General features: G+C 38.3%; 1 protein-coding gene across 1 annotated transcript in view; it reads right to left on the minus strand.

The window, feature by feature from the left end:
* Positions 1 to 19,223, minus strand: part of ABCB7 (ATP binding cassette subfamily B member 7) — a 65,402-nt gene that overhangs the window by 19,112 nt on the left and 27,067 nt on the right. Inside the window, exons 4-8 of the mRNA XM_077827243.1 lie at positions 13,936 to 14,055; positions 3,614 to 3,746; positions 2,884 to 3,152; positions 1,701 to 1,789; positions 1,522 to 1,609 (exon numbers count right to left, since the gene is read on the minus strand). Coding sequence (XP_077683369.1) covers positions 1,522 to 1,609; positions 1,701 to 1,789; positions 2,884 to 3,152; positions 3,614 to 3,746; positions 13,936 to 14,055 — 699 coding nt within the window. The remainder of the gene's footprint in view (positions 1 to 1,521; positions 1,610 to 1,700; positions 1,790 to 2,883; positions 3,153 to 3,613; positions 3,747 to 13,935; positions 14,056 to 19,223) is intronic.

The following is a 19,223-nucleotide window of genomic DNA, read 5'->3' on the forward strand; positions in this document are numbered from 1 at the left end:
GGATGGCAAGGTCTTCATGATTTTACTCCTCATCCAATCTCCATTTATGGGTCCTTCTCCACAGCAGTAGAAGCGTGAAACTGATATGACTCTGGGCAGTTTCGGGGCTGCCCACAGGAATCTGTGCCGGTCCCTTTTCACTGCTGCTATTTACTCTTCTTCATGCAGATACTGTGGTTGAGGTACGGTGTTTGGAACAGTGCACATGCACTAGAATTGTCCATCTACTGGCTCAGAAAGACACCATCAAAATGGTTTACATTCAGAAGATGGTTTTTGCAACCATGAAGGATAGGGGATTTTTGTTTTGTTTTAAATGAAAGTTTAAAATTTTGCAGAAATTGTCATTTTTGGCTCAAGCACTCTCTACAGAAAGTTTCCCACTTGTCACTGAGGAATGGATTTGTCAATCCCTGCACACAGTTTTCACACTACCTAGTTGAGACCATTATCCATTTTAAGAGAACTATGTTTTTACAACATATTATTGGTCTAAATGTGTGACCATACGGCTTCACTTCACTTAGGCTGGAAGCGAACACCAAAAAACAACACACCTCCCCCAGGCCAGCTTTCTGCTTCTACAAATGCCCAAAGAAGCATTTCTTGCACATCAGTTTAGAAATTAGCTTGGGCATCCAGTTCTCAGACTTTGGTCCATGGACTATCAATGGTTTTCATGTCCCTTCATGGTAGTCTTCCTGCAGCATAACACATTTGAGGTCCATGCATTGGGGGATTATGACAGGAGATAATCCATGTGAGGAACTCTCTTTTACAAAAGTGCTCCCACAGACGGGAAAAATTGGAGAACAGCTGGAATAAGTTATTCACCAGACTTTATCATTCTTTAGATACTGTTTTAACTGCAACAAAAGGGCAACAAAAATTATTAGGGGGCTGGGGCACATGATTTATGAGGAGAAGCTGAGGGAACTGGGATTATTTAGTCTGCAGAAGAGAAGAATGAGGTGGGATTTGATAGCTGCTTTCAACTACCTGAAGGGGGGTTTCAAAGAGGATGGATCTAGACTGTTCTCAGTGGTAGCAGATGACAGAACAAGGAGTAATGGTCTCAAGTTGCAGTGGGGGAGGTTTAGGTTGGATATTAGGAAAAGCTTTTTCACTAGGAGGGTGGTGAAGCACTGGAATGGGTTACCTAGGGAGTGATGGAATCTCCTTTCTTTGAGGTTTTTAAGGTCAGGCTTGACAAAGCCCTGGCTGGGATGATTTAGTTGGGGACTGGTCCTGCTTTGAGCAGGGGGTTGGACTAGATGACCTTCTGAGGTCCCTTCCAACCCTGATATTCTATGATTCTATCAGGAAATGGAGATGGCGTTCCAAAAAGTGGAGGATATTGTAAACCAAAAAATGAAGGAGAATAGGGAACAGGGGTTGATACTAAAAGTTGCTCTCTCAAACTGAACACGCCTAAACTCACTTTGAATATATAGATGTTAGTGGGTAATTATATTGTATACCATAGTGTTAAAGATGGTAAAAAGAGATTTAATGTCTTACCTTCACAGTTTCATAATTTAACAGCGAGTCAATTGCAGCATTACCTGCATCATTATCTGCTTTGTTCATTTCTATTCTAAATTTAGTCCTGTAAAATAAAGGTTTTCACAGTCAAAGAGTATTGGTTGCAGTGAGAACAATAATCTTTAAATCCTGACCTGTTTTGAGGAATGCCTTACCTCCACTGTGTAACTCCTATCGTGAATGCTGTATATGCACCGAGTGTCCCCAGGGCTACAAATGCGAATGGTGCACCGCATTTATAATACTGGAGGGGAAAAAATGCTAATCATCAGTATGATTTAGGACACCAATATTATTTCAAAAGTATCACAGCATCCAAAAGTTGGGTAGGTCCCTCCCAAAACAGATTAAAAAAGACATGGCTCTTGCCCTGAACAGCTTATAAATTAATATCAGGCTTGATCTAACCAGGGTAACAGGAAGGGAGTTGGCAAAGGAAGGACAAAGGTAACATCAATAAGATAATGAAACAACTCAGCAAGGGCTAGTGCACAAAATGGTAAGGAAGGGTTTTTAAAACTTTTTGTATTAATAGAATAAAGTAAGTGTCTTAGTTTGCAAATTTCTTGAAGGCTTTGCAAAAAAGGTGGGTCTTGACTGACAGAGTAGTGGCCTTGGAAGGATGTTCCCACTATGACCCACTCTTAGTATGCATAGCTTTTGGAGACAGTGCGAGAGAAAGGCTATAGAAGGCTGCGAGAGATGCAGATGAATGGGGTATCAAGCCTGGTGTCTCTGGCAGGGTGGATATAATCAAATGATAGCAAGACAAAAATTCACAACTTTCTAGGCTGAAACATTTGTTCAAATTATTTAAACAAAAATGTTTGTAAGGTGTAGAATCAAATATTCATGTAATAATCCAAGATAAGGGACAACACAAACAAAAAAAATACTACTGAAGACAAAGCGCTAAAAATTAAATTGAAAACTCATAGCTTTTTTCCTATATTCATCCAGTTTGTTTACTTTACGCATTTGACACAAATTTATGTATAGTCATTTTGCCCTTTTGACTTCGTGGGTTTTTCCATACAACAGGAGAGACAAAAAACATTTTTAAAAAACGATATAAATGTGACTAAAAACTACAAATTAGAAGGGTATTCAGAGGCATGTATTGTTCCTAAAGTTAGCTTAAAACAAACAAGTTTAAAATGACTAAACTTAAAACTGATAGTGTGCTCTCCTTTAAGTTTTCAGTACAGCTACCTTGCAAATGCTGTGTTTATTTAGTAAGTTTTGTTGCAAAAACACTTAAACGTTTGATATTATTTCCAAAAAGTGAGACATGATCCTTCCAATTTACAGGATGCCTCATGAAAAAGTAACACTTACCAGAATTCCACTCACGAGTGCCATTTCAAACACCGTGGGTCCCAGATTAAATACTAAAGCACTCAGCACAAAGCTGATGCCCCTTGTTCCCCTGTCAATAGCTTTTGACAGAGCTCCTGTTTGCCTGTCCAGGTGGAAACCCAAATCCAAGTTATGCAGATGGAGAAAGACATTCTTTGCTATCCTTCTGATAGAATTTTGGGCCACTTTCCCAAATACTGCATTTCTAGCTTCATTAAATAAGGCAGCCGCAGCTCTTGACACACCATCTGAAGAAGGATAATAAAAGAACATTTTTTAAAGTCACTTATTTTACTCAACTCCAAAACTGCCTTGATAAAGAAATATGACAGAAGATGTTGTTCCTCCCCTATATACGACAGCTTTCATGCTAAGGGTAAATCATAGCATTTATTGCTCCAAAATTTCATGTACTTTTGGGGTTTATTCATTTTTAATGTGGCTGTTGTTTGTATAAATGTACTGGGGTGGGTCAACTTGTTAAAGGAGGATTCATTATTGGAAATAATTTCTATAAGCACCATTTTTTTCAGAACTGGGGTAACAGAACTAAGGCCACAGAAGGCTGGATATCAACAAAAGTAGGAGAATATAATATTAGAATAACCATCTCCAATGCTTCGCAGCTAAAAAGGTCATGAGCTCTAATATTCCAAAACCTTACTGAGGAAAGTCAACACCTGTCGACAGATTAAGGAATCACACTTACAGCCAATCAGAACAGCTGTTGCCATGGTTGCAACTGTATGTGGTGCATCACTCAGGTTCAGCATGTTTCCAGACATCTGGTTGAGGTTGTCTACTGCATATTTAAACATGAAGGGAACCACTATATTCATGCCCTAAAAGCATAAAAACAGCAATTACCTAGGATGTGCTAAAATGTTTATTTATAAAGTATACATATTTCCCTTGAATTAACTACAACTATTGCATTTCGTTATTAACCACTTAGTGCCAGTAGGATGGCTCTCCTGGTTTCAAAAATAATATTCTCCGCATTAGGAAGTTTGACCTTCCAAGACAGAAGGATTACTTTATGCATCCCACTGGCTCCTTTTAAATATCAGCTTTCATCCTAACTAAATGGTTTACTGTAAAAACACTTGAATTCATTATGAAGACTCATTCAAACAATGGCAAAACAGAGACTATAAAGTATCAAGACCGCACAGTGGAGGGATAGCTCAGTGGTTTGAGCATTAGCCTGCTAAACCCAGGGTTGTGAGTTCAATCCTTGAGGGGGCCATTTAGGGATCTGGGGCAAAAATAAAATAAAATAAAGGATGGTACTTGGTCTGGTCCTGCTTTGAGCAGGGGGTTGGACTAGATGACCTCATGAGGTCACTTCCAAGCCTGATATTCTATTATTAAAGAATTTTTGCTACAAATACTGCAAGATAACACAGTGGAAATGGTCAGTGGAAAGAGCTACTGATAAAAAAAATAGTTAACTCTGGACCAGTTTCTGAGAGATGTTAAACACCTGAAATTCCCACTGACTTCAAACAAAGTTGAGAGGTCGGCCCTTTGTTTTGTCCAACAGTAATATTACTTCTTGTTTATACGGTGCTCTCAATTTTCAAGGTGATTTCAAAGTTTAATCATTTTACTGAGGTTAATCTAATGATTCTCCACAGTAATGCAACATAGTTCCCTTACAATCTACAAATGCATTATGTAACATGTCACTGTCGTGAAATATTCAAATCATAGCATATATGGTATGCTACTGAATATTCTGTAAGAGGGGGAAAACAATGGAATTTCCTGTACATATAAGAAAGAAAAAGGCTGGTTAAGTTGATAAAGGATTTATCTTCAGAATTTTCACTTGCATACATTAAGAGCTAAAACATGCGAAGATTCTGTAAGGCTTAAGAAAACAAATATCCCAAATCTTGTTAATGTTCCATTATTATACCATTCATTTATACCAACGATAAAGACATTACTGTCAACAGCCTTAATTTTATCTCCGGCTGATAAAATTATTCAGGGATTTAAACTGCTTTTAACAATGAAGGTTTCAAACTAAGATATATGAGTTTCTTAGCAACTGAACAGATGTCTTACGACTCAATATCTTTAACACACGCCAGATGTTAAAATACCTTTACAATGAACTGACTTTGCATAGATGCTTTGCAACTAGAAAAAAAAGGCAATGAAAAACAAATTAATCTTACAGGTAGATCACCTATCAACTTTCAGTGTATGTTATATAGTTTGTATCAGGAGAGGTGATAGGTAAATAAAGCAGACCAGCCCCTCTTCAGTTACAAAAACTCCAGCTCTCCACTCCAAATCCATAGTACTGTAACAGCATCTGGAGGCAATAATCCTGATTGGGCTCCATTTTGTTAGGGACTGTACAGACTAACCAGACATCCAAGCAATGAACACTAAAGTTTTCAGTAAAAAGGGATAAATTCGCACTGCAGCACAAGTTTAAGAATAGGTTTTTACAACACACACTAAAAACATCTGACGTTGGAAAAGTTTACAATGATAAAAATTGTTAGCAAAGGGGACGATAGAAGTCTGTCCACTGGAAGAAAAATGGAGTTTTGAAGGTGCCAGTTTTTGATAGGATTCAAGGAAAATTATTTCAAGGGATTTCGTATGGGTTATTATTTTTACTTCTAGAAAAGGAACCATAATTTGCTTAAATCTTAACTGTTAAAAAAACCCCAAAATACATCATGATATAGATAACCCAGAAAAGAGAATATCTAGATGCTTTTTATTGGTTAGCTCATAGCAAATTCTGACAGAAGGCCCAATCCTTAATTCCTTGCTCATGATAAGCTTCTTACTCCTAGTGAGGAGTGCAGGACTGGGCACCAAATCCGCAACTCTCACTCCCTTTCCAATGCATCATCAAGAATCTACAACCTATCCTGAAGGACGACCCATCACTCTCACAGATCTTGGAAGACAGGCCAGTCCTTGCTTACAGACAGCCCCCCCAACCTGAACCACACAACAGAACCACTAACCCAGGAATCTATCCTTGCAACAAAGCCCATTGCCAACTGTGTCCACATATCCATTCAGGGGACACTATCAGAGGCTCGTTCACCGGCACATCTACCAATGTGATATATGCCATCATGTGCCAGCAATGCCCCTCTGCCATGTGCATTAGTCAAACTGGACAGTCTCTACGTAAAAGAATAAATGGACACAAATCAGACATTAAGAATTATAACATTCAAAAACCAGTTGGAGAACACTTCAATCTCTCTGGTCACTCGACTACAGACCTAAAAGTTGCAATTTTTCAACAAAAAAACTTCAAAAACAGATTCCAATGAGAGACTGCTGAATTGGAATTAGTTTGCAAACTGGATACAATTAACTTAGGCTTGAATAGAGACTGGGAGCGAATGGGTCATTACACAAAGTAAAACTATTTCCCCATATTTATTCCCCACCCTCCAACATTCCTCAGACGTTCTTGTCAACTGCTGGAAATGGCCCAACTTGATTATCACTACAAAAGGTCCGTTCCCACCCCCCTCCTCCCGCTGGTAACAGCTCACCTGAAGTGGTCACTCTGGTTACAGTGTGTGTGGTAACACCCATTATTTCATGTTCTCTATGTATATAAATCTCCCCAATGTATTTTCCACTGAATGCATCCGATCAAGTGAGCTGTAGCTTACGAAAGCTTATGCTCAAATAAATTGTTAGTCTCTAAAGTGCCACAAGTACTCCTTTTCTTTTTCCGAATACAGACTAACACAGCTGCTACTCTGAAACCTCTCCCTTTCCAATAGTTTGCAACTGTGGAATTTTTCATAATTATAAAGATGCAAACCTCAACTTGTATGCAAAAAGCCAATAATATCTCCCAAATGGCTATAGTGACTGACCTCTCCAGTAGCTGGCAGAGAAAGAATAAACAGATCATTGTAGTTAAGATAAACTTCAGATGCACTAAAAAGAAACAAAAAACCAACCACCCTGAAGAACTGGGGATGTGTTAAAGATTTTTGAAGCTTTAAAGTAGAAATACAGTTTTGGAATCCAAATTTCCACACATACCCTTCAGACAAACAGAAAAATATTGTCACTCCCTTTGGAGTTACTTGTCTTGAAACTCAATTTTCTGTAGTATTTAGTTTTTAATAAGGCACATTATTATACCATCTGTGTAACAGTGATGACCACCACTGTAAAATGCAGGTTTTCCTGGGAGACCCTATTCAGTAAAAATGAAAAAAAATTGTAATGTAGATTGCCCTGATTTGCTGCAGATTCTTACAAATCCCTCTGCAAGGATTTTACTTTTCCATGGGCTACACTGTACGATGTTTTAAAGTACACTTAAAACAATCTCTGCAGTTCTATTTCTAACTAAAACGGTTTATTCCTTATACTGCAGTTCTCAACTTGCACCTGTCAACAGATTAGTATACAATTTTGCATTCTTTCACACTAATGTACAGTGATTCAACCCAAAAGATTGTTTTAATAAAATGTAAAGGTGTGCCTCAGGTTACCATTGTTCTGACTCCCTGAGGGTGAAACTTGAAGAATAAGGCAGCATGGTATTGCATCTCATTCATAATCAACTTAGTCTATATTCACATCACCTTATTTGGGTTTTTTTGTTTTGTTTTAGATCAAGACATTTGTTAATCTCACTGGGGAGAGAGAGAGAGAAAGAAAAGAGTGTTGGTCATTAAAACAGGTCTTTTCTCAGTGTGGTAAGCCAACATGAGATCATGTTCACATAGCGGGAACTAAATTTCCATCTCTAACATTCTAGACAAACTTATCTACTTCTTTAGTAGCCTAGATTTGCTGGCACAGAATTCAAAAGCTCTAAGTGAATCTGGATATTCTGTACCAAAGAAGCCATCTATACCAGATAAACAGATGAGTTAATCTTTATATGTTCTCTGAACTTTTGCATTGCTACAAGTGCCAATGCCCCCATGGGATCGATCCCTCAGGAAAAAAACTGAAGAGTCTTCCTACAGAATTCTTTTCTTGAATAACTTTCAAATAGTATACTCTTTAGAAACATCTCTTTTTAAAGAGATTGGTTGTTAATTTTATTTTTATAATGCAAAATGTACACACTTCAAGCTTTCACACAATGGTAAAACTAGTGAGAATAATTCTTATTAAAGGATTCAACCCAAGCAGTCATAGAAATCTGTATATTTTTACCACACAAATTTTGAAATAAAAGCTGTGGTCCAAATTCACTGATGATGTAAGCAGGTATGGCTTCAATAAAGTCACCCCTTTTTATACTGCTGCTTAATTGAGCCTGTAAGAATTGTACAATTAAACACAAGTTTCAGGGTAGCAGTTAATACTCAACTACAAAATTATAAATAAGGTTTAAATGTTTTTAAAATAAGATTGTATTACTTTAATGGCAACACAGCACCATCTACAGAACACAAAAGCATACAAAACAGAAGTTTGAGGTTTTGCGGCACTAACATAAACAAATCCAAATTACTTCCTCCTATCCAGTCCCCAGTGCATCCTGTCTTCTCTTTTGATCTTAGATTGTAAGCTCTTTAGGGCAGAAACAGTCACATTTGTGTCTTGTGCATTCCATTGTTCTTTTCTTAATAGATGACGATGATGGGAGAACAACCGAGATCAAGTAACATGATAAAAACGGTCCAAGGTTAACTCTTCTTTCACATATAAGTCTATGTAACCTAAATAACTGTTTGAACATTGTGTCTAACTTGAAACTTCGCTCTAGTTATAAATTAGCTTTAGAGCTGTCTGCAATACCAAAGGGGTCTGTACTATTTGTATATAAAAAGCAGAGCATAGGATACACCACGCCAGATAGGGACCAGTCAAGTCTGGTACCCAGGAAATTTAAAACACAGTCAGTGTAGTGGTCAAGTGGCAGCACAAAGCGCTATGTGCAGATGAGTGAGCTTTGATCCCCTATCTCTCGACCAGCTTGAAGACCCTCCTTTCCCCCACTTCTCCACTTCAGTGACAACTCCACTGGTGGTCACAAGGAGCAGAAACAGCACCAATCCTTGTAGAGGAACGGTTGCTGTTATACAGTGCTGCAAGATAGATTTAGAAACAGGGGAGGAGGAGGAGGAGAAATTATGGGCTACTTGAAGCTGAGGGCTTTGAAACTTCCCCTTTCCACAGCAGGGGACAGGGAATTAATGTTGAAATATATCTCACTTCAGACTTCTCAAAAAACAAACGATCTCTGAAGAAAGAGATTAATGAGACCATCTGACTCCAGGTAACAAAAGCAGGTGCTCAGATACTACCATAATGGGGACCATATACAAACCTGATTTATGAGGTAGATATAAGTAACATGCATTGTAAGTTCCATCAGCATGCAACACCTGTTCCTTGCCCTTTTAGCCAAACCATTTTCCCCCAAACATAGAAAATTAACAGTCAGTAGAAATACAGATAGTATGAAAGATTTCTCCAGCTCATGAATAATGCATATTGAGTCCATGAGCAAGAGGCCAAAAAATTGCAGATTTGACAGAGGTGACAGGATTCTTGTCAAATCCATGAGTTTAATCTGGCTCCTAAGGATACTTAATGCATCTGAGATGGAGAGGGAAGGAGGAGGAGGAAAGGGAAAGTGAAGGAGCCAAAATAAACACACAAAGCAACAGAAGACAGAACTGGGAGATGGAATGTGTAGGAATTAATGCCGGACCACATAAAACCTTGCGCAACCAGTGTATCCAAAATTTATTTATTAGGGAAACCTCTCCCCACTCCCTGTTGCACCTGACACTCTGAGTTTAGATGTTTTAAAGATTCAGAATTTAAAACATATCAAAGGACTACATAACAACACTTCTGAAAAAAGGCCTTATTAGCTTCAGAGCAGATCTTTGCCTGTCAGCCCCTTTTAGACCTCCAATCATGAAGAACTGAACAAATAATTATTTTTATAGAAGCATATAATATAAGCCTTTAAAATCAAGAAATGTGAAGAGAGAAAAGAACCAAAAACAAGATCATTTTTCCAGTGACAAGCAATCCAGTCCTGAAATAGGGACAGAGATAGGCTATAACTGTAGGCTCTTCAGTAGCCACAATGCAACCTTGTCTACTTAGTTTTGTGGCTGAGTTGCACTGAACTTGAACATTTCAAAAGGAACAAAATTGGGAAAACCCACAACTCTCCCTGCCTTCCCACTTCAAACAACTGGCCTTTACAAAATACCCATTCTAAAGATACACGTTCTCTGGAAGCAAGCAAGTTTATAGTGGACAAAGTGAACCAGGTCTGCACTTAACATAATGGGAATCAGATACATCAGAGTTCTTACGCTAATAGAGTTTTGTAACAATATGCACGTTAATCTCTGATCAAATAGATTACAAAGTACAAGTAAGCGATCACATGAACAAACAGGACAAAGGGCTTCAAGACAGTCTAATGCAGAGGTTGCACAAATGTTTTTTTTCCCCCCTATATAAGGTTCAGGGAGGTTACAGATTAATACAAATTGATTTATTTTTTTGGAGGAAAAGGTGGAGGGATTTAACAGTGCTGGGGGGAAAGGCAGAAGCTAAGAAAGCCAGTACTACCTGAGACATCACAGTGAGAGTCTATGCAGGAGCTAGTTTTGGTAGAGACAGAATATGGCAACTAGGATGAGTATTAAGAAAGAGAGAAATTGTCCATGGAGTCTTAAGATGGTCCACCCACAATAAATATTCTGTTCTCATAAGACAACCTGAACTGGGAACCAGTGAAACTAGATAACTAGCTCCACGGGTGACCAAAAAGTATTGCAAGAGTCTGCATGAAATAAGAAAAAAAAAAAAAAAAAAAAACAAATCTCAACTGGTGACTCCATACTAAAAAAACCTGCTATGAGACTTCTGTGACTGAGAATGAGAACAGGATAGTATTTTGACCCGTTGGTACCACAATGAAAGAATAGCCTTGGAAGCATTTGTTAATTTGAGATTTTTCTTTCTACTCAGAAGCCACTCATTCTGGGAGAAGGTAGTTGCTTGTCATTGCCACTTGCTGTTTTATTTGATCTCAGATTGCGAGTAAGACAATATTCATGGAATGATTAAGGAAAAAGAATCCCAACTTATTAGGATCTCTTAGTTGAGCTGAGGTAAATACTGGGCACTTCTGTAAACTGTGCATATTGCTGTTTATGCAATACGGGCATAAATAGATGCATGCGTGAACTTAACAAGAAGGGTGCATAATACTCAACTACTGATGGCAGGGCATCCTGGGCATCAATTCATCTCACTGCATACAAGAAACTATCTGGAACACCTCAAGCTGAAAAGCCCCTTCTAGAAGCGGTATACCACGCTGCCATATAGGGGATCAGACTTAGGGCTTGTCTACACTATGCAGCTTTTACCGTGTGTGAACTCTCTCTCCCGTTATTTTGTTGGCACTTTTGCTGACAAAATACTTCCAGCCCCGTGAGCGATGTTAGCTTTGTCGGTAGGAGAGCGCTCCTGCCGACAAAGCCGCGTTTACACTGCCACTTGTATCAACAAAACTTTTGTCTTTCATGGGGGTGGGGCTTTTTTAAGTACCCATGAAAGACAAAAGTTTTGTCGACAACGTTGCAGTGCAGACAAGCCCTTAGGAGTGTCACACTGTACTATGTGCAGGAGGTCAGACTAGATGATCCCTTCTAAGCTTAAAGTCTATGAGATGTACTGCCCTTGGAGCTGGAAATACTTCAGATTACCTTCAAGCAGCCCACCTCCGGCTTGCACTTGAAGCACTATTATTAACAGGTTGTAAAAGGAGTCACAGCCAGCATTCCTCAGACATAGGGAGAGCCGTCATGCCAGATATGTAAGGGATGGGGAGGGGGATTCAGAATAACTCCCTAAACAAAAACAAAGAACATGTATGCCAGGTAAGTACCACTATGTGGCCTACTCTCTTGTTCCACCTGCAGCATATCATGCCATCTGCTACGAGGATCTGTATTTTGAGCGGATTGTGAACACAGTTTACCAAAGTTCAAAGCACAGTTTCAATACTGTTGCATGTTATGCACTGGCATCCAAAAAAGGGGTGGAGGTGTCTCAGCTATACATGTATGCCATACTCTGCGCGCAGTCAGCTGTGTTATCAGTAACTTCCTGCACAACAACTGGAAAACAGAACATCTATTGTAGAAAACATCATGCTGCCATTTGAGAGAAAAAGTAATCGAGATCACTGGTAAGACAAAGAGCTGCAGGCCAAGATATTGCCTCTTCACTCCAGCTCAATTAAACAAGCAGATTTCTCTTCCAAGTACTCTCCTTTTAGCACCTCTATGCCTCAAGTTTGTTTCTTCCACCCTTCTTTCATGTTGCTGAATGCTGATAAGACAATACTTAATTTAGCCAGTTTTAGTACTGAAGCTCAATTTCTTAGTAAGAGCTTGTCTTGATGGGGAAATTGATTGGAATAACTCCCCGCATGGATACTCTTATTCTAGAACAGCTGTTGCAGAATAGATTATTCCGGTCAATTTTCCTTGTAGACTAGCCCTGAAACAGAGACTTTCTGCACAGCAAAACCTTTTCTTTATTTATTTCCATTTGCTAGAATTTAGCTTATCCCAGCTGCAGCCTAATTTTAGCCTTATGTATGGTAAATAATTGTCCACAGACAGTAGGTAGCTAGTTAGAGCCACTAGTTTCACTGAAAAGATTAGAATTTGCTTCCCAACACTTAGCAGTCACAGGAGGTTTATCTTTTTCTATGGCAAGAGAATCTATATATGGAGAGAATTAGCATGTGTTCCTCTGCCTTATTCCTACAAAACTACTGCCAATTTAGGACTGTACCCTCCACCAATCTGGTGGATATTTATTGTGAGGATGCTTCAAAGTCTCAAAAAGCCTAGAAGTGGGTAAACACAAATTTACTATGGTCTAGCACTCAAATGATTCTCTCAAAAACAGAAGTAAAATAAAGGTGTAATCACTACCTTTGCCTTGTAATAGGCCTAAATGTTTTTTCTTTTACTTTTAAACTAATTTTTATGAGGGACAATACTATGATCAGCAAGAATATGGCAATACACATAGTCTAATACAAAGTGAAGCAAAATCAACAGTATCAACCTTCTGGGGGCTACAGCAAAGTCTTATGCCCCACCAAACCCCACAGCAAGACAACAGGGAAGAACTGGGTCTGCAAGTATCCTTCCTACCAGTTTAGGAGGAGCTGCCTCAGGACACTAGGATGCCACCACTTCTTTCTACTGCATGGCTGAGCTAAGCCAACAACTTTCTAGTGGCGGTAAATAAAAAGTCCCACCTGCCAGATACTGCACCATGCAATCATTGCCCAAAAGCTTTTCTTTGTAGCTTTCAGCCATATGGCTGAAGAATTGCAATCCTCCTACTATCTGCATTTCCATGTCATTAGCCCAGGGCCAAACTTGCAAGGATTAAGGGAAAATTCCATGTTCTTTATGAAGCCAGTTCAAAATTACTCAATTGCCATATTCAATCCTACATTTTGTGACCATCAAGTGCTATGCCAGCTCCCTGCCCCTCAAAGGCTTGTATTCTCCCAACGCCACCAATCTGTTTCAACCCACCAATCACGTATCACACCTTGGTTCTCTTCCTTGCTGCCTCAACTTCCCTGCCTTTCTCTTCATCCTGTCTCCCCACACTCCTTCACCCCTTTCACTATGTGTGATTCTTTTCTCATAACCCCTTCCCGCACAGATAGATTATTATAGATTATTATTGATCAGGTTAGTTATAACCTGATCAATCCAAATCATGTGTTTGATCTCAACTAGTTCCTCCCAACCTCACGCCCAGGCCAGCCCTTGTGCGCAGAGTTTTTTATCTGTATATTATAAGCACCTCAACAAACAGAAACAGTATACCTGTGCTGTATGCGATGTACACCTATGTGTTGTATGACTAGTACTAAATTGCAGGTCTACTTGCAAAAGTAACAGCAACATTAATGCTTCCTGACTGCAGTGAGCTACAGCAACAGCCATCACAATTCAGAGAAGTAACATTTCTTACCTTTGCACCTGCCAAAAATCCTAGAGAGATGGCAACTCTGGCTCGTAGGTCTGGTCTGTCTTTGGGCCATACATAAGATATCATTGCCCTGATAATCTTCCCAGCATCTATTTCTTTCAACTATTGAGAAAAACACATACATCATAATAGAAGAGATACAGAAATACATTTCAAAATACGCTATTTAATAAACAGAATGAAAGAAGCAAAATATAAACCCAGAATAAAAGTTACATTCACTAACCAAGGTGAGTTTTATTCAAATTACCTGAAAAAACTATTCAGGAGTTTCAAGACATTAGGAAATCAAGTATTTTTCTTTTAAAAGTTGTCCTGAAGGTAATAAAATCTACAAAAACTATAAAAACAAGATGGCAGACACAGTACTGAGAAAAAGAAGTACAAACTATAGGTTCACAAACCAGTTATTTCACCTAAAACACCCCAATTTTAACCCCAAAAAGTATTCTCTTCCAGTCATGAATCCTCCACTTGTAGAGTATGCATTTAAATACCAGTGCTAAAAAACAGCATTATTAAAGGCATGACAGAATTGTGTTTTAACCTAAAAATATTGTCCATTTGATACAGGAGGAAAATGATTTCTATGCTCAAATATATGAGAGTTAGAAACTGTAGAATGACATAAAAATGTAATGCCATTTAGGAAAACATTTAGACTTTTCCATAGGAAACAAGAGTTGTTGCCTCAGCAAATGATGGGGCAGAAGTATGTCACTGGAGTTAAAATGCATCTTATTGGTTTGCCATTGTTTTTGTAGCTCTCCTTGTCAGAAGCTTCTGTACTATAACAACATACGGGGCTAGTCAATGAAATTGAAAGGTGGCAAATTCAAAACTGACAAAAGGAAACACTTTTTCACTCAATGTCTGAACAGACCATGGAACTCAGTGACACATTTGTTGTTGAGGGCAAGACTGTTGCAAGATTCAAAGAGGGACTGGACTCATATACAGATAAGAATAATCAGAGTTCAGTTAATGCTAAAGTTAAAGCTTTGGAAGGGATCTAAACTCTCATTTTAGGGTTTAAAACAATCTATTATGGTTTAGGATAAAACCTACATGAGGGGTAGACTATACCACATGTTTACTGGGGAGAAGGGGAAGGTATTTTAACTGCCTCTGAAGTATCGGTACTGGTCACTGTCAGAGGATAATGGGTTAGGCAAACAATGTTTCTGACAGAATATGGCAATTCATATGTTCCTATTTTTGTGAATATTGTCTTATGTAATTGTTATATAAAAATTCTGATAAATGTAAGTGAATGCAATACTTGCACTTAGTGACAGAAATGTCCAGTGTGTAACTGTATATTCCCTATCATTTTATTTGTATGAATGGTTTTACTTTTATTTGATAATGGAAAAAAACTACAAACGTTTTAACATAAAGCGTCCGAGGGTGTGACAGCACGTGAAGTATTAAGTATTTCCCATAGTCTAGGGGCTAATTTATATAGCACCAGAAACTTATAAGGGACTGGTACAATAAGTGAACTGTGCTGAATTCGCACATGCTCCAAAGAGCTTAAAGTGTAACTACACGAACAGGTACAATACAGAGAAGAGTGATGGTTAATCATTGCTCTAATGCTTCATGGAACAAGTGGCTTTTTCAAGACTTTTGAATGCAGTGTGGGGCTTGGCACATATTTCCTGGGAGACGGTTCCAAGTACCCAGGAACAGCATGAAAGAGAAAACAAAATCAGGAGTGTAGTGAGACAAAAGGGATAAAGGCAAGAGAAAGGTCTGCATGGACTATAGAAAACATGTAAGTTAAGTGCATCATTAGATACAAAAAAATAAATGCAAGTTTCTAAGATTCAGTTTCTGAGCATACAGGAACTCAAATGCATCTGAAATTAAGTATTTGTGCTAGATGTTCAAAATTTTTAAACATTCATATTTTAAACTAAAATAATGGTAAGCAAATGTAATTTAGGTGCATTACCATAAACTGAAATGTTTTAAGTATTTAATCATTTAACAAGCTTCATGTCACTTATCCCTCTTTACAGAATAGTGACAAGGACTCTTGCTCTGCCTACCTAAAAAAGTGTTTATTTTCTTTTAGGATATTCTACAGTGTACACTGGGATTCTTTCAATCGGTACACATTAAAGTTATGGCTAAGAGCAAAAAACCAAACAAACAAAATCCCGAAACTGTTCTAGTTGGGTTAATTGTGTGTAAAACGTCACCACTTCATTTAAGAGTGGTCTCTGCAGTTGGGTAATCATGCATTATGAGGTCATTTAGCTATACATGACTACAGTTTAGTTTAAACAGTACTGTAAAGTTTTTGCTGATCTTTTATTTTATATCCTTCCCCTCCGACCCTGAAGCTCCTTTTTAAGCCAAGGACAAATCCAACATTCAGATGACAGCACACATCTTTCTGAATATAGCCAAGACGTTTTTACAGTGAGATAGTTTAGTGGATAAAGCAGAAACCTTTTTTCTTGAATTCCAAAGACGTCTACCTGCTGAACAAAAATCATATAAAAATGTGTGCCTCAGTTCAGACTCTAATGTAACATACAGTACTACACTGACAACCAACAACTCATCCTCCGTCAGTGCTGGACACCCAGGGTTAATCTTGAAAGACAGAAAGGTTATCTAAAGCTGAAGAGAAGCCAGCCTAGCAAGTAAACTAAATTACCTATCACCTCTGTGTGGGTTAATCTTTCCATTTCAGGCTACATTTGTTGGGAAAAGTTTATTTGCCCTTTTCTGGATGAATTTTTATTAAACAGAACAGCCATGAAAATAGATGGATTTTACAATATAATTCTGTATTTCCCACACTGCAGCATACTATACGTATTCCCCCTTACATCAATTTCATGGGAAAGACATACATAAGATTTAAAATTCACTGTGAAAGCCAAGTTTGAATCAGAGGGAAAAGGTAGGGGGTTTTTTTGTTAAGAGAAACGACTGCTGAAGCAACCTGGAGAAACCAATATCAAACTTAAGCCTATAATTTAACAGAAAAATCCAGCTCTCTTTATGTTTTGAGTCTCAGCTTCAATGGCAATCAGAACAGAAAAGTTAGTAAGATACATTGACAACTGCTGACAGTACATACAGTACCTGAGTAATATAAGTACCCTCTACACAGCCTTTAACAAGTGGATATATTGACAATTCATGAATCAGTAGAGGATGCAAAACAACATATTTCTGCTTATCCCTTGCTACACAGAAGAGAGGAGATATTTGCAGCAGCACATGCATGAATCCTACGCTTTGTAGCGAAGGATATGCATAAATAGTCTTGTATTTCAATCTGAAAAGATGATTTTTTTTTTTTAGCACCATTAATGGGTTGGAAGGAACAAACTGGTGCCATGTTAATAGGAAACCTACTAGAGTGACTGGAGTGGTTCTAATTATATGTTGCTATCGGCTAGTCAGACTTTGTACAGGAAAGCTATTAGAGAGAAAAAATGAGAAGGAAATATAAAGGCTGCAAACAAGGAATTCAATTTGGCTCCTTGAGGGCTTTGAATGGTTACAAAACCAAAACAGTCTATTCAGAATAGAGTGAGAAGGCAGCAAGTGATTTGCAGTGGCCTTGCAAAGGATCAAGAAAACAAAAATTATCAAAGGATGCACCGAATATGCATTACACCAAAGTTCAACATAAAATGAACGTAGATATAATTATATATGTATAGAAACATGAATCTGAATGCAGAAGATATACAAGTCACAAGGTTAGGAATATTTTTTTAAAAATTAAGTCTGTTAAAGGTGACCTGTAAAGGAAAAAAGGGATTGTGTATATCATTGATGCCAAAGGGCTTTCTTTGAGTATTGCCCATGCCATCTTTTTGGAAGGAGAACTTGCTATTGTCTCCCATGGTCTTCCAGTCTCTGCTACGTCCCCTTGATAGTGTAGACTTCAATCACTAGGCCATTAAGGAGTGCTAATAGTATAACATGTTTTGGTACATAATCTCATAGGATGCCCAGCAAAGGGAAAACATATACACCAGATATGTCAACATGCTTATTATTATAGGAAGGGGCTGATAGTGCCACCTGTTCAGGTTGCCTGACACTTCCCGTTATGAGACTCTGTTTTCAGTTCCTTCCATTTTACTGAACGTTAACCATTTGGGCTGAAATTATACATACTGGTGTCTGCCTCTAGCTGAATTTTGGGGTAAATTTCAGTCAAAGCTCTTCAGCAGTTTCTAAGAATGAAGCTTGAGAAAAATATATTGTTTTGTCCATGTTAAAAGTACCTATTTTTTTTTTTTTTTTTTTTTTAACAACTCTAGTATCCCCATGCTTTGGAGTTGGATCTGGTGGCTGGAATGCCTGTGTGATGTGCCTTTTGCTTGTCCCTGGAAAAATCTGCCCAAATTTGGTGAAGGTATAAATCTCTAAAAATAAAATAAAATCAAATCACAGTTTGCACATGCTCTGTAGAGACTTCTTAGACTTTAACAGTTACAATTTCTTAGGAGTCCATCCTGGCTAAGTATTCCTGAGCCTCTCACAACCTCTCGTGCTGATCAGACTGGGCATGAGCCATGCTCTCACAGTAACTGAGGCTGCTCTAGCCCAGGGCTAAAGGAGTGAAGACAGACTTTCCCTATAATGGCTGCTCCAGGATGGGGTGGGGCCAGGCTCTGGAACTAAGAGCAGGGAGCTGTCTCTTCTGTCAATGACTACTCTCATCCCCTCTGTACCCTGGCAGCATAGAGGAAGAAGCAATCTGACTCAAAAAGCAAACTGAAATAAACAGAAATTATACACAAAGAACCAACGTTAAATGAATATTCAAGTTGCAATGGGAAAAATTAGAAAGTGTCAGAATTAAGGTTGCCTGTGAAACATTTAATTAAAGGGATAATGACTTTATAAACTAACAAGTTTTTTTTATTTTCTATTGCTGCAGTGAGTGCAGGCAGAGTGAGTGATGCACTGACTTGTACTGACAAGCAAATTCCTTCTACATCAAATGTCAAGTCCGAGAAATGCCACTGACAAGCAGGAATAAGAGAACATATTGAAGTATAATGGAACATATCTGTCATGAAAAGTCTAAAATACCGGAAGCTAATTTCAAGTCAACATCTGTGACACTTTGGTGACTATTTATTTATAGAAAGCCAGAGAATTTGTGGGAAAATAAACAGATAAAATCATTACCAGTGTTGGGTAATTTAAAATCTACTAATCCAAGGTTCAAAACTAACTGTATTTATTAGACAACAGTCTAAAAACTAAACTAAGCAGCC

Source organism: Eretmochelys imbricata, chromosome 9 (genome assembly GCF_965152235.1).
Source record: "Eretmochelys imbricata isolate rEreImb1 chromosome 9, rEreImb1.hap1, whole genome shotgun sequence".
NCBI lineage: Eukaryota > Metazoa > Chordata > Testudines > Cheloniidae > Eretmochelys > Eretmochelys imbricata.